The following is a 16054-nucleotide window of genomic DNA, read 5'->3' as shown; positions in this document are numbered from 1 at the left end:
CTGGAAAGTCAAGATGCCTCTGCCACACACCGGCGAAGAACTGACAGTTGCTGCTATTCTGCGCAACGATGCCATCGATCTGTCCAGTGATGAAGATCTTGCAGATGACGCTCTTGAGCAACTGATCAAGAGCAAAGAAGAAGCAGAAATCTTCAATGATCTGCCTCTCTTTGACGTGGCAATCATCCACAACTTCATTGATGAGTGGTTTGACACGCCCAACCTCAGCTTCAAAGATCTGCAACTTCCAATTGGCCTCAGTGTCGCCTTCCATGGCGCCATTGCTTCAGAATTAGCTATCGCCCAATGCATTGTTGAACTGAAGCAAAAGATTGACTATTAGAAAGCTCAATTCAAGAAGCATATGGCCAAGCTCAGCATGCATGAGGTGAAAAACTTCAAGATTATGCTGCACAAGCTCAAAGAAGCATTTCTCAAGAAACATGCAGAAGCTCAGGGTTCTCGTGAGCGCATGAAGAGCCTGGCTGACAAGTGTGTGCAAGGCTACAACGAGGCTGAGAAGCGCAAGGCCCTTGGGTGTCCGGGTATTGATCCCAGGATGGCTGCTAAGCAGAAGAAGAAGCCCACTATGGCCGAACCCAATGCACCAAGGTAGGAAGCAGATCCCATTGACTTCCCAACTAGCATGACTGGCTCGAAGCCAAAGGCCAGGTCAACCGCTTCAGAGCTGAAGAAGACGAGGACTGCTGAGGCTGAAGCCAGAAAGAGGAAACATTCTGAAGCCTCTGAGGCTGCTCCCTCCAAGAAGAAGCGGAAGACCAAGAAGGAACGGGCTGCTCCCACAGAGCCCTTAATTGTTGAACCCATCTCCATGGTTCGCCCAGCCACTGAACATCAAGAGCGCCAACTGACTGTCCATGAGCCTGCTTTCACAGAGGCTCATGAAGTTGAAGACTTTCCAGCAGCTGATCCCACCATTGCTGAAGACATTGGTCACCATGACCATGTTGTAGATGATGCAGTTCTTCCTCAGATCGAGCACCAACATGTATCATCGCCTGTGCTAACGCACAGCGAACTCATTAGCATTGGTCGTCCTTTGGCGCCAATTGCTCAGGATGCATCATGGGCTGATCACCCACAAGCACAAGAGGAAGATGACTTTGAGGCCCAGCCAACTCCAACCCCACAGGCGTCGCCAGCGTTACCCAGGCTTCGCAAAGGACCAAGGCCTCCAGTCTCCGAGTCTGAAGCTAAAACTACTGAAGACATTCCGGCTGCATCAGCCAATGAAGAAGAAACCCCCAGAGTTGCTACACCCCCGTCTCACCAAGAAGCTGTTCTCGAGGAGAACGTGATTGTGACCGACCCTCCAGCTCATCAAGTGAAGGTTGAGAATCTTGAGGATGCCACCGATGCCACTAACGCTGTCATGGCTGAAGCCAATGTGGAGCCTACACCAACCCAAGCACCAGAAGTTAGCGAAGCCAATGATGCTACTGCTTCTGTTCCTGCGCCTGCTGCTGGTCCTCAGTTTGACTATCATGTTGAGCACAGGCCTCAGGTACAGAAGCCAATTCCAAGGTTGCCCAGGTTTCCAGGTCCTGCATCAGCACCTGGATCCTTCAATGTTAATGGCTTCAAAGCAGACAACACTTTCTTCAATAGCTCCAGGAACCCCTACTCAAGAGAAAGAATATCTTCTGATCGGTTCTGGAGCTATCCGCAGCGAAGCTATTACTCCTGCATTCTGTACAATCAAGGTCGCATCTTCCCACATAAGTGTCTTGACATCGAAGCAATAGCTGGTCTGCCCTGGCTGGAGGAAGCTCTGGATTGCTTCAAAGAGGTTGGATTGTTGCCGTTTGTCACCGACCAAGAGCACTGGAATGAAGAGTTGCTGCGCCAATTCTATGCCACACTTCACATATGTGGGTACAACAGAGATCCGAAGACTTGGGTCCTGGAGTGGATGACAGGAAATGTTCATCACGAAGCCAAAGCCTTTGATATCATTGAGCTCACTGGTTTGCCCACTCTTGGCGATCTCTACGAACCTGGCTGTCAGCTTCACAGTGAAGCTATGGAGAGCATTTTTCAGAAGCCTGAACCAAACATGAGTCAGATGCTCAGTATGATGAAGCCATTGCCACAAGATGTTGCCTATCCTAAGGAGTTCTTTGTTGACGACCTTGAGTATCTGCTAAGGACTATTTATCACATCATAAGGCGAACTCTCTGGCCCATCAAAGGACATTCTCCACATGCCAAGCTGGAAGGTGCAATGAAGACTTTGGTCTTCTATATTCTTCATGGCAAATACTTCAATGCATAGGACTTCTTCATCCGCCAACTTGCTGCACCAGGCTCTGATATTTTTGGCTTGAAGTTCTACGCTCCATGGATAATGCGGCTAATTAAACTTCACTCCGCTATCTCATATCAGCCATCTGCTCGCAATCATCGGATCTTTCTGCCTGATGTGGACATGTCCGTTGAAGCCATTTATCCTGAGCCTGCCAAGGAGCCTCTTAGTCTTCAGAATGCGGAGCATCAAAGTTTCTCTCAGAACATTGAAGGAGTTGAAGCAGTCACCCGTGTTTATCCTCTGGCTGGAACTACACGTGCACCTCATCGTGCCCTTACTGAAGCCACCGAAAGCACTATTGGCCAACGACCCAAGAAGCGATCTCGTGTTCTCAACGACCGAGAGCTTCTGGTGGCTCTTCATCAGAAACATGATAGGCATCATGACTGGCTGAAGCGCCAAATGCAAAGCCTCTTAGTGGATGTCAACCGCATTCGCAATCTTGCCACCAAGAATGCCTTTGTTTCCCATGAAACCTCTCGACACACATGGAAAGGGCTGACACTTATGTGCTCTGAAGATGATCTTCAAGAGGATGGCTTCTCTGAACGCTTCAAGTTTGACTCCACACCTCCTCGAAGGGCAGTGCTGCGATGAACTCCATCTCTTGAAGACTCTGAGTTCTCTTCCTCTGCTGCAATTGTGCGTGCCAGAGTGATCGAGGACGAAGACGATGCTACTTCACTGCCACCTCCTTCAGCACGCTTCGACACTGCTCCAAGTTCCTCTGCACCGCCTAACACCACCGACGACCCTGCTGCTTCACCTACTCTTCATGGGAACGAGTAGATGCTCTATGTCTTCAAACCTTTTTGGTCCTTACTGACAAAAGGGGGAGAAGCATATGAGTTTGATAGTCTTCAAGTGTGTCCACATGGGCGGTTGCTTTTTATTTTGCCTCGTGTTTACAACTCTCGTTTTGATACATTTGGTTCTTTGAGTTGTAACACTTAAACTCGATGGTCGTCTGCTACTTATTTGCCACTTTGTGATGCGATGATAAATTCCGCATGTGCGACGATAAATTCCGCACTTAGATCATTTTGCAGACGTCCATTTTCCATTATGCATGTCATTATCTTCACATACCTTCACATGCATAATGAATTGTCATCATAAGTTGAAGAGGATCTCCACGAGTACAACCTGCCATGTGCATTTGCATTCCAAAAGCAAATTACTTATATGCACATCTTTAGGGGGAGCCCTTGTAACTTATGAAGACAATTCCTTATCCTTTACAATTTCACATATTATATTCCCCGTTGAAAACTTCAACTAGTTTGTCATCAATTGCCAAAAAGGGGGAGATTGTAAGTGCATCTAGTGCCACCCCTAGTTGGTTTTGGAGTATTGACGACAAACCTAGTTGAGGGACTAATGTGTTTGTGAGAATTGCAGGATAACACAGGTAGAAGTCCCTCATTGATTCGGTTTTCCTACCAGAGATGACCCCTAAAAATGTATGAAGACATTGATGTCAAAGGTGGTATATGAAGATATTCTCATTGAAGACTATAACAAGAGAAGACATCGCATGAAGCCTATGGAGCTCGAAGACTCAGATCTTTCGTAGTTCTTTTTCTTCTTTATTGAGTCATAGGAACCACCGTACTGTTAAGTGGGGTCCAAGAGAACCAGTCAGAATGACTGAAGTGATGCTTAACCAAAACCTATGTCTTCGAGTGAAGACTATGAGAGCAAATCTTGTCCAGAGTCGGACAACTCAGCTTTGCTTGTAGCCCAAGTAAAGTTGCCGTGTGTGTTTGAAATCTGACCGTTGGAACACGTGTCAGTTCCTTAGTGACCCAGGGTCATTTCGGACAAATCAGGTCGGGTTGCCTAGTGGCTATAAATAGCCCACCCCCTACAACCATAAATGGTTGGCTGCTCAGAGTTAAAGTACGGCTTTTGTCGTTTGAGAGCAACCCACCTCGAAGCCTTTGAGAGAGAATTCCTTGCAAGGATAAAGCCCTAACCACCCAGAGCCAAAGAGTGTTAGGCATCACTTAAGTCTTTTTGTCTGTGTGATCTGAAGACTTATTACACTTGAGGACTGTGAATCCTCCAGCCGGTTAGGCGTCGCGTTCTGGGCATCCAAGAGACATTGTGGATCGCCGGTGAACGAAGTCTGTGAAGGTTTGGGAGTCTACCTTGAAGACTTACCAGAGTGATTGGGCAAGGTCTGTGTGACCTTAGCTCAAGGGGAATACGGTGAGGACTGGGTGTCCTGAGCTGCATGTTCAGGACTGGGTGTCCGGGACTGTGTGTCCTCAGGTTTAAATACCTAGCCGGCCTAACCAGACGTACAGTTGTCACAGCAACTGGAACTGGTCCAACAAATTATTATCTTCAAAGAGTCACTAGTTTCATCCTTCTCTTCCCTTTACTTACTATTGGTCCTTGTGAAGTCATTGTATGATTGCACTATCTTTTGTCTTCACTGAGTGACTGCGTGTTCTGTTTGGCTTCATAATATCTTCCTACCTGATCCTTACTACATTGCTGCTATTAGTCATTGTGCTTTCACTTCATTGAATACTTGACTATGGTTTGCCTAGTGTAGTCTACCTTCCGCTGCATGGTAATAGGTTTATTTCTATCATTTGTCTTCGAAACTTCCACGTTTTGAAGACTTTCATAAAAATCGCCTATTCACCCCCCCTCTAGTCGATATAACGCACTTTCAGATTCGATAGGCACGATCGCAGGCGGCTCGGAGTCCGTGGCTGGAGACGAATTCAGTGGTTCGGCAACACGGCTCTCGTAAGGGGTGAAGTCAGTATCCGGCTCCATCGCCACTGAGAGTGCGGCCTCCATGGCGGGGTCTATCCACCCGTCCTCGGATGACGCAATTTGCTCCGGGTTGAGGGCCGGAGTAGTTGCACGTATGATCTCCCGAACACTGTCCGACGACAGAGTTACGTCATGCTCGTTGTGATTGTGCAGCGCACCTGACATGGGCTCGAATCCGTCGAAGATCAAGTCTCCGCGGATGTCGGTAGTGTAGTTTAAGTTTCCGAACCTGACCTGATGGCCAGGGGCGTAGCTCTCGATCTGCTCCAGATGGCCAAGCGAGTTGGCCCGCAATGCGAAGCTGCCGAATACGAAGATCTTCCAGGGAGGAAAACCTCACCCTGGACAGCATCGTTATCGATGATCGAAGGAGCCATCAAGCCTTACGGTGACGGCACAGTGGAACTCTCAATGAAAGCACCAATATCGGTGTCAAAACCGGCGGATCTCGGGTAGGGGGTCCCGAACTGTGCGTCTAAGGCGGATGGTAACAGGAGGAGGGGGACACGATGTTTACCTAGGTTCGGGCCCTCTCGATGGAGGTAATACCCTACTTCCTGCTTGATTGATCTTGATGATATGAGTATTACAAGAGTTGATCTACCACGAGATCGTAGAGGCTAAACCCTAGAAGCTACCCTATAGTATGATTGTTGTCCTACGGACTAAACCCTCCGGTTTATATAGACACCGGAGGGGGCTAGGGTTACACAGAGTCGGTTACAAGGAAGGAGATCTACATATCCGTATTTCCAAGCTTACCTTCCATGCCAAGGAGAGTCTCATCCAGACACGGGACGAAGTCTTCAATCTTGTATCTTCATAGTCCAACAGTCCGGCCAATGGATATAGTCCGGCTGTCCGAAGACCCCCTAATCCAGGACTCCCTCAGTGTCCATGTACCCTCGTAGACTGAAAGCGGAAGCGTTTAGTAACGCGGTTGATGTAGTCGAACGTCTTCACGATCCAACCGATCCAAGTATCGAATGCACGGCACCACTGCGATCTACACACGTTCAGTTCGGTGACGTCCCTCGAACTCTTGATCCAGTTGAGGCCAAGGGAGAGTTTCGTCAGCACAGTGGTGTGGTGACGGTGATGATGAGGTTACCGGCGCAGGGCACTATGACGATATGACCGAGGTGTTAACTGTGGAGGGGGGCGCCACACACGGCTAGGAACAATTGATGTGTGTGTTCTAGGGGTGCTCTCCCATTGTATATAAAGGAGATAGAGGGATGGAGGCAGCCTAGGGCGCGCCCAATTAGGAGGAATCCTACTTGGGCCCCTAGTCCAATTCGGCCCCCCCTTACCATATTTGGACAAGGGGAAAAGGAAGGATGGGGGAGGGGAAGGAAGTAGGAGTCCTACTTCATAATTTCCTTTTCCTCCTCTCCTTTTCCTTTCTCCCCACGTGGCTGGACCTATAGGGGGCGCATCAGCCCCTTGTGTGCTGGTGTGTTCCCTTACTTGGCCCATTAAGCCCATATCTTTGCCGGGGTTTGCCCGGAACCCCTTCCGGTGACCCGGTATCACCCGGAACACTTCCGGTATCCGAATATAGCCTTCCAATATATGAATCTTTACCTCTCAACCATTTCGAGACTCCTCGTCATGTCTGTGATCTCATCCGGGACTCCGAACAAACTTCGGTACATCAAATCACATAACTCATAATACAAATCGTCATCGAACGTTGAGCGTGCGGACCCTACGGGTTCGAGAACTATGTAGACATGACCGAGACACATCTCCGGTTAATAACCAGTAGCGGAACCTGGATGCTCATATTGGCTCCTACATATTCTACGAAGATCTTTATCGGTCAAACTGCATAATGTTGTTCCCTTTGTCATCAGTGTGTTACTTGCCCGAGATTCGGTCGTCGGTATCATCATACCTAGTTCAATCTCATTACCGACAAGTCTCTTTACTCGTTCCGTAATGCATTATCCCGCAACTAGCTCATTAGTCACATTGCTTGCAAGGCTTATAGTGATGAGCATTGCCGAGAGGGCCCAGAGATACCTCTCCGATACACGGAGTGACAAATCCTAATCATGATCTATGCCAACTCAACAAACACCATCAGAGACACCTGTAGAACATCTTTATAATCACCCAGTTATGTTGTGACGTTTGATAGCACACAAGGTGTTCCTTCGGTATTCGAGAGTTGCATAATCTCATAGTCAGAGGAACATGTATAAGTCATGATGAAAGCAATAGCAATAAAACTAAACGATCATTTATGCTAAGCTAACGGATGGGTCATGTCCATCACATCATTCTCTAATGATGTGATCCCATTCATCAAATGCCAACACATGTCTATGGTTAGGAAACTTAACCATCTTTGATTAATGAGCTAGTCAAGCAGAGGCATACTAGGAACACTCTATTTGTCTGTGTATTCATACATGTACTAAGTTTCCGGTTAATACAATTCTAGCATGAATAATAAACATTTATCATGATATAAGGAAATATAAATAACAACTTTATTATTGCCTCTAGGGCATATTTCCTTCACTTTTGTCCTACCCTCCCGTGTCAGCGGGGTCCATATTGGAAACTAAGGGATATTAAGGCCTTCTTTTAATAGAGAACCGGAACAAAGCATTAACACATAGTGAATACATGAACTCCTCAAACTACGGTCATCACCGGGAGTGGGCCCGGTTGTTGTCACTCCGGGGTTGCCGGATCATTACCGTAGTAGGTGACTATAACTTGCAAGGTCGGATCTAAAACATGGATATAATGATGAATTCATAAATGATTCAGATCTGAAATCATGGCACCCGGGCCCAAAGTGACAAGCATTAAGCATGGCAAAGTCATAGCAACATCAATCTATGAACATAGTGGATACTAGGGATCAGACCCTAACAAAACTAACTCGATTACATGATGAATCTCATCCAACTCCTCACCAACCAGCGAGCCTACGAAGGAATTACTCACTCTCGGTGAGGAGCATCATGGAATTGGCGATGGAGAAGGGTTGATTATAACGAAGAACGAAGATCCCCCTCTTCGGAGCCCCAAACTGACTCTAGATCTGCCCTCCCGAGGAAGAACAGGGCTTGGCGGCGGCTCCATCTCGTGGATCGTGATAATTCTTTCTCCCTGATTTTTTTAAAATAATGTGATTTTATAGTATCGGGGGGTCATCAGTGGGGCCACCAGGTGGGTACAACCCACCTGGGCGCGCCAGGAGAGGGGGGCGTGCGCTGGTGGGTTGTGCCCACCCAGGGACCCCTCTCCGGTGGGTCTTGACTCCAAAAATTCTTATTATTGGTATAAAAAATCCTCAAAAAGTTTCATTCCATTCCGAGAACTTTTATTTCTGCAAAAAAACAACACCATGGCAATTCTGCTGAAAACATCGTCAGTCCGGGGTTAGTTTCATTCAAATCATGCAAATTAGAGTCCAAAACAAGAGGAAAAGCGTGAGAAAAAGTAGATACATTGGAGACGTATCACCGGGAAACCTGCATCTCCCTGACCCGGCGGCCTCACGCCATGCGATGGCCAATCATAGCCGTCGCGCGAGGCCGCCATGCGACGGCCAATCATAACCGTCGCTCGCGCGGCGGCCCGCCCATCGATCCACGTCACCCACCTCGTCGGCCTCGTCCCCGGCTGCGTCGGGCCGACTGCGTCAGGCTCCTCGGATGCCTCAACTCGGGTGCTGCTGCTTCGTTGGTCGCTCGGGCCTCGCTGCCTGGGTGCCGGCACTGCTTTGGCAGTCCGGGTGCCAGTGCTGACACGCTTGTCCGCACGATGTTCCATGCCATCCGTCGTCGCCGACCTCATCCCGGACTCCGCCGCCACCACTCCTCCACCGAGAGGTGTCCCCGACCTAGCGCGCGATCGGCTTAATCACCCGTTCGCCACCGCAATCCGCCCCATCTACGCCGCGTGACCAACCTGGGCCGTTGGTTGCACGCGCCTCCGCAGGTCCTGCAAAGATTGTCCTCGAGTTCAGCGCGCCTTTCCACTGATCGAGCAACGGGCCGCCGCTGCATCGCCCCATCGGGCCGCAGCGCCGCCGCCCCGTGGTTCTCCTCGCGGCTGCATCGACTCGTGCGTCGCCGCTGCGTCGCCCCTACAGGCTGTACTACTGCGATACGCGGTCCCAGCCGCCGCCCTGAGGCCGTCCCCGTGGCTGCACCGACTCGTAAACCACCGTTGCGTCGCCCCTTCGGGACGCAGTGTCGCGGCCCGCGGTCCCCGCCGCCGCCCCGAGGTCTTCCCGTCGTCGCCCCGACCCGCCTGCCGCCACTACATCGCCCCCTTCGGGTCCTAGCGCCACGGCCCGCGGTCCACTTCGCCGTCCCCGCGCGTCGACTTCCCGTGGTATACGCCGCGTCGTCTTTCTTTGGTGCGGGAACACTACCGTTCGCACTGGTCTTCGTCATGCTGTCGGGTTCTTCGCCTACTTCGAGCACCGCCACCATACTTCTAACCTAGCCGCCACCGCTGCCGTCAGGCCGCCGCCGCAGCCGCTACCTCCGTAGCTGCCGCCACCGCCCGTCCACCCTGTTCGTCTTCGTCTAGCACTAGCCCGTCGCCAGCGTCGCCGTCATCTATCCTGACCACTTCGTCTACCCGGACCACCGTTGGTGACATCGGCCCCGCTCCGATGGACGCCGCAATTGTTGTCGAGTTCTTCTCTGCTGGCCCCTCCGACTTCTTCGACATGGAGCACAACTCGTGCAGGTCCCCCGTCTACGCATGCCCGGTGCTGGCAACACCGATGCGTGCCTTCATCCACGGCGTGTCCCCGGGCCTGGCAAGCCTGGTCAGCGCTTCGTCGACTTCGTCTTCGTCCATCTACGCATGCGCGGTGCTGGCAACACCGGTGCGTGCCTTCGTCCATGATGTGTCCTCGGGCTTGGCAAATCCGCCACGACGTGTCGTCAACAACATCTTCTTCCCGGCGCACCACTACTTCGACACCACTGCGTCCATACTAACTTGGCGCCCCTTGCGCCCGCGGTTCCACGACGACTTCCACGACACCGGCTACTTCGACATCGACCACGACATTCTTCGCACGGCTACCTCGACCACGGCTCCACCACCCACGCTCTCGGCTACATCAGCAAACAGCACAAAGGGCCACCGCCTGCTTGAGCAACCTCGTCGGGTTTCACTCCAGCCACGACTGCGCGATGCATCGACCGTTACGACTGTGGGGGTGTGTCCGCCGGCTTGCCTTTGGATTCTTCTCCAGTCTCACCGTCTGCGTCACTACCTTTGCGACTGCGGGGGAATGTTGAGTATAAGGATTATTAGGAAGTATATGATAGACTAGGATTTGGTCCTGCCTTGTCTTGTACTCTAAGTTGGTCTTTGTACTCCTATATATACCCACGAGACTCAAGCAATACAATAAACTATTCCACCAATCCTCTCTCTTCTAACAGGTAGCAATGAAAGCAACCTGTCTAGTGCCGTCTAACAAAAACCCACCTTAAGTAGCACAAACCCTTACAGTAGCATCCTTACAAAAGTTAGAAAAAAATACATTCAAATCCATACCATTCATCTAGTTTAACATGAAAACACAGATCTCGCAGCTTTTGTCGATGCAAATAGTACGTGCGGCGGCTCAGTGAGGGGACTGTAATTTCGTGGCAAGAGGAGCTTTACTTCAGGAAAAAAAGGGAGGAAAAGCGGGCCAAGGAGCATAGCAAACGATGATGAGAGTCTCACTGTAAAAAGAAGAAAAAAGAGTAAAAGAGAAAGAAAAAGGAAAAGAAGGAAGGGCAGCAGTGAAACTGCCAAAGCGACGACCCCGTACATGGGGGAGCGGGACGGTCCTCGGGGCGACCAGCGAGCCCACCCTGTCATTTACCCATCAGTGCACTAACCATTACTACCATCCCTGGTCTGGTCATTAGTGCCCGGCTGCCAGCCTAGCGACCGCCGTGTGTACTCCGGCATCCAATCCCAAGCCCACGCCGCTCGCCCCATTCGCAGCGGCGAGCAGTCGCCGCCGCTCTCATCTCTCCCTCACCCCCCGGCTCGCTCGGCCTCGTCGGTAGATAGAAGGCGAGTGAGCTCGGCTTGCAACGGGAAGCACGCATGCGCCAATCGAATCAATCCCCGGCCCGTCCTCCTCCGCTTATCCGCGCTGAGGTGAAACCCCCAACCTTGGTTACCCTGCTATTTCACCTGGTTTCTTCTTAACCACCGCCCCCAGCTGCTGCTGCTACTGCTCTAGTTGTAGATTAGTTGTTGTGCTTGGAGCGAATTCGGATTCATCCGTGGCGGCTATTCTACGGGGCCATTCTCTTGTATTAAAAGACCCAAGGGAATGAATGTGTTCAACACTGATGTTTTTTTTCCACCGAGTCAATGGACCATTGACCTAGTCTAGTAGTTTAGTTGTTCTTTTTTTTAGCACATGACTGACAATGGAGTGAATCATCATCAAGTTTTTTAAGATGTCATCAATTTAGCTCTTCTTTCCTTGCTGAGAATGAACAATTTACTAATTCTTACCACACAATGTCCAAACCCCTCTGTACATTTTAAATGCCCTGTATGAACTACTACTATTACATATACTGTACTCATACTCAGGTATTTTCTTCAGGGCCGTCAGGTTGACCACGCTGAGGAGACACTGAGATTTTCAGAGATGGTATGCCCCAACGTTTCTTGGGGATGCCTTCTTCTACTGCTCTGTTTTGCTTGGACGGGAGATGCAGAGTACATGAAGTACAAGGATCCAAAGCAGCCTGTCAACACCAGAATCAAGGACCTTATTGGTAGAATGACTCTTGCTGAAAAAATTGGCCAGATGACGCAGATTGAGCGTTCGGTTGCATCTGCAGACGTCATGAAAAATTACTTCATAGGTACGTTCTGTGACAGCTCCTAGCTTCCTGCAGTAAAGGCTTAGTGCGAGGATGTTGTTCGGTAGCTCACACATGTTTGCTACCCTGCATCCGGAGTAGTTGTTTGGAGGTTAACAGCAGAAAGCTTTAACACCACATAGCTAGAGTCATCACTGTGGCATTGCCATGTCCAAGCTGTGATTATGCAACCTTTTCATCACCCTTAAATGAGGCAATTCAATTTCTAATCCCGAAATTTTATTATGTTCTCTAGGTAGCATCTTAAGTGGTGGTGGGAGTGTCCCTGCTCCTCAGGCCACACCTGCAATGTGGGTCAACATGGTAAATGAATTCCAGAAAGGTGCCTTGGCAACACGTCTTGGAATTCCTATGATTTATGGGATTGATGCTGTTCATGGTAATAACAACGTCTACAACGCCACCATATTCCCTCACAACGTTGGGCTTGGAGCTACAAGGCAACTCTCTAACAATATACATTTTATTTAATGTAAACGCATGGCTGTGTGTGAAACAACAGGCTTCCTAAATGGCCATTTTGTTAAAAATAAAATGACAGTGCTTGGCTGCTTGCCTTGCAATTAAATTCGCTAAAATGTTCAATGAGCATTTCATCTCCATGTGGCAAGTAGCAACATAAATTCTGTCCAGCAAAACACCCAAAGATGGTAAAAAAAATGGGTAGCTATATCTTGGAACGGAATTGTATAACTATTTTATCTCTTTATATATTTTGTTTATTAGGGATCCTGACCTAGTAAAGAGGATTGGCGAAGCAACTGCTCTTGAAGTACGCGCAACAGGCATCCCATATACCTTTGCTCCATGCATTGCAGTAAGCACAATACGGTGTTTTCTTGCTTTATTAGGTGTTACATCTGCAGTGGAACAGTTATGAGTGTACTCTTGGTTCACTAAAAGTTATGTTGATTGGAAATGCTTCTTGTATATATAGGTTTGCAGAGATCCAAGATGGGGTCGATGCTATGAGAGCTACAGTGAAGACCATAAGATTGTTCAGCAGATGACAGATATTATCCTTGGTCTTCAAGGAGAGATCCCAGTGAATCATACCAAAGGAATTCCTTATGTTGCCAAGTAAGATATTCTTTCTCAGTGTTAATGTATATGGTAGTTAAGATGTGAGCCAATCTGTAGGCATCTGCATTTGATGCATGAAACTGTACTTTGAACTGACAGGTAATCTGCCTAGATGGACATTCTGTTAGTAATTCAACTTTTTATGGCAAGCAGCATTTCCTGCCTAGTGAAATATCTACTACATGGTTCAAGAACAGTTTAGGGATATAATCATTATCAATGTCTTGCAGCTTGAATGCTTTCTATCTTATGTATCAGCTTATGGATTTTTACAGGAATAAAGTTGCTGCTTGTGCTAAACATTTCGTTGGTGATGGTGGAACGCATAATGGAATCAATGAGAACAACACGATCATTGACGTGCACGGACTGCTAGGCATTCACATGCCACCATATTATGACTCCATTATCAAGGGTGTCGCTACTGTTATGGTTTCATATTCAAGCGTTAATGGTGAAAAAATGCATGCCAATCATGATCTAGTCACTGGCTACTTGAAATCCAAACTGCGCTTCAGAGTTAGTGCTAATCTGCAATTTATTTAACATTCCTCTGCTGTTGTCGTAAACTGACTTCAGAATGGTGACGGATTGCAGGGTTTTGTGATATCTGACTGGCTAGGAATAGACAGGATAACCTCACCAGCTGGTGCAAACTATACTTACTCTGTGCAAGCTGGAATAAATGCTGGTATCGATATGGTATGTTTTTTTGAGAACACACTTGCTTATTATTATTATTTTGCTAGCTACAAAAAATATGTTTACTTGTTTGTTGTTCAAAAAGTATCTGGTTCCAGATGGAGAAGTGCCCATAACATACCCCTCTACTTTTGATCTGAATTTGTCCGCATAATTAGTTTGGACTCCATTTCTTGCATCTAAGATCACAACCCAAGATCACCTAAATGAAGCCTCATTCTTTGTACTCAACGTTGATTGCCAACCTTAGCCGCGTAATATCAGCTGCTCAGAGGTACTATCTGTAATGTGGTACTGCAACATGAAGTGTTTAGTACCTACTGAGTAGCAGCGACTCTGATTTTTAATCGAAATAATCTAGACAAACGTTGGCCCTGCAGTAACTTCTTTCATTCCATTCCAGGTTATGGTCCCTTTCAATTACACCGAGTTCATTGAGGATGCAACATCTCTTGTTAACAAGCGTATCATCAGTATGAGCAGAATTGATGATGCTGTGAGTCGCATCCTTCGAGTGAAATTTACAATGGGCCTCTTCGAGAACCCTTTAGCTGATCTTAGCTTTGCAGATCAGCTTGGAAAGAAGGTTCATGATCTACAACATGTTTTTTAATACTTCTATAAAAAAAGTGTGGAAATATACCTAGAACTAAGTAACTGAGTAATTAAATTTAACAGGAGCACAGGGAATTGGCTAGAGAAGCTGTCAGGAAATCACTTGTTCTATTGAAAAATGGCAACACTCCTAATCAACAATTCCTGCCTCTCCCAAAGAAAGCTAGTAAGATCCTCGTAGCTGGAAGTCACGCTAGCAATTTAGGCTACCAGTGTGGTGGATGGTCAATTCAATGGATGGGGGGAAGTGGAGATATTACAGCTGGTACGTGCTTTTAATATGCCTTTGGTTGCTCTGGTCCTTGAGTTCATTAAAGACAGAATTTCAATATTTTAGATTACTGCCTGCCAAACTTATACCCTGGTTGGAACAGATGGTTGCTTAGTGAATTCGAATTGTCAATTTTGAAGTATCCCTTCGGAATATTTAAACTGACGTTTATATAACTTTGACGGTCATGATTTTATTCTTTTCAGGAACAACAATCCTTGATGCCATAAAGTCCACCGTTGGTGATGCAACACCTGTAGTCTACTCTGAGAACCCTGATGACAGCTTCATGAAGAACAACGAGTTTTCATTTGCTATTGTTGTTGTTGGCGAGCCACCATATGCGGAAACAGTAGGCGATAACACTGATCTGACTATCCTAGACCCTGGTCCAGACACAATCCGAACCGTCTGTTCGGCAGTTAAATGCGCAGTGGTTGTCGTCTCTGGACGGCCTGTCGTCATTGAACCATATCTTCCTCTGATGGAAGCGCTTGTTGCCGCCTGGCTTCCTGGCACAGAAGGGCAGGGTGTCGCTGATGTGCTATTTGGGGACTACGGCTTCACCGGAAAGCTTTCGCGCACTTGGTTCAAGTCTGTAGACCAGCTGCCCATGAATTTTGGAGACCCACACTATGACCCGCTCTTCCCTTTCGGCTTCGGGTTGGCAGTAAATTCATCACAGCCAGGGTAAATAACTTCATCACTCACACTAGTGAAACAATGCTACAGGCCTAGTTTGAACTACTTTCTGTAATTTGATATCTTTCGTCTTGTTTGCCGTTTCAGGTTCTCGGGCGCCAGAAGCCGCGGAGATAAGAAGGAAATTAGGGTATGGGCCGTGTTGAGTTTGCTACTGTCAATGATGCTAGCTTGGGCATAGGTGTATTTCACCACGAAGCTGCTCTTTTGTAGCAGTAGCATGATCAATCAATCCCCTTGTTAGGGATCCTTGGTCCACATGGATATTATTCCCTGCAGATGGTGTTATGCTAACCTAGGTCATCGGGTAGATTTGTTGATTCATCAAATTATCTTTGGTTCACGTGATCACGTCTTGTATTTGTTTTTAATCTAGCGATGAGGACAAAGTAGTAAGATTAATTAGAACATGCAAGTCCTGTTGGATAATGAATTACAGCAGTACATTCAGCTTCGAGTTGAATCATTGCACATAAATTTCCTACGAAATTTCATACAGAACTTGATTCCTTGAAAATTCATCGGAAAATCCTTGAACCCAAAGATGGTCTACGATTTACCGCGGAATCTGTCATAACTGTGAGGCAGTAGAGAATACCATGGGCAAGGTGGCAACTCCGACGGACGTCCGTCGGCCGCCACCTTGCAGCGCATCACCTT

At 48.0% G+C, this 16054-nt stretch overlaps 1 protein-coding gene across 2 annotated transcripts; it reads left to right on the top strand.

The window, feature by feature from the left end:
• The first annotated feature begins 11005 nt into the window (after window positions 1–11005).
• Window positions 11006–15851, top strand: LOC119269156 (beta-glucosidase BoGH3B-like). Of its 2 annotated transcripts, XM_037550925.1 has the most exons (11): window positions 11006–11278; window positions 11739–12003; window positions 12257–12461; window positions 12748–12838; window positions 12959–13101; window positions 13380–13623; window positions 13702–13806; window positions 14210–14392; window positions 14485–14686; window positions 14899–15382; window positions 15482–15851. In XM_037550925.1, the coding sequence occupies exons 1-11, from the start codon at window positions 11225–11227 to the stop codon at window positions 15573–15575; spliced, it is 2070 nt and encodes a 689-aa protein (XP_037406822.1). In that variant the 5' UTR covers window positions 11006–11224; the 3' UTR covers window positions 15576–15851. The 2 variants fall into 2 exon arrangements, with proteins under 2 accessions (XP_037406822.1, XP_037406823.1); XM_037550926.1 differs by lacking the exons at window positions 11006–11278; window positions 11739–12003 and having other exon boundaries at window positions 12264–12400.
• Window positions 15852–16054: the final 203 nt, after the last annotated feature.

This window comes from Triticum dicoccoides, chromosome 3A, assembly GCF_002162155.2.
Source record: "Triticum dicoccoides isolate Atlit2015 ecotype Zavitan chromosome 3A, WEW_v2.0, whole genome shotgun sequence".
NCBI classification, from domain to species: Eukaryota; Viridiplantae; Streptophyta; class Magnoliopsida; order Poales; family Poaceae; genus Triticum; species Triticum dicoccoides.
Note: the sequence above shows the minus strand (reverse complement) of the source record. Positions and strands in the feature narration are given on the sequence as shown.

Excerpts from the sequence above, each read along its gene's own strand:
- LOC119269156 (XM_037550925.1), top strand. The coding sequence starts at position 11,225 with ATGCGCCAATCGAATCAATCCCCGGCCCGTCCTCCTCCGCTTATCCGC. Across the intron at positions 14,687-14,898 it reads AAGTGGAGATATTACAGCTG|GAACAACAATCCTTGATGCC; the intron begins GTACGTGCTTTT and ends TATTCTTTTCAG. Across the intron at positions 15,383-15,481 it reads GTAAATTCATCACAGCCAGG|GTTCTCGGGCGCCAGAAGCC; the intron begins GTAAATAACTTC and ends TTGCCGTTTCAG.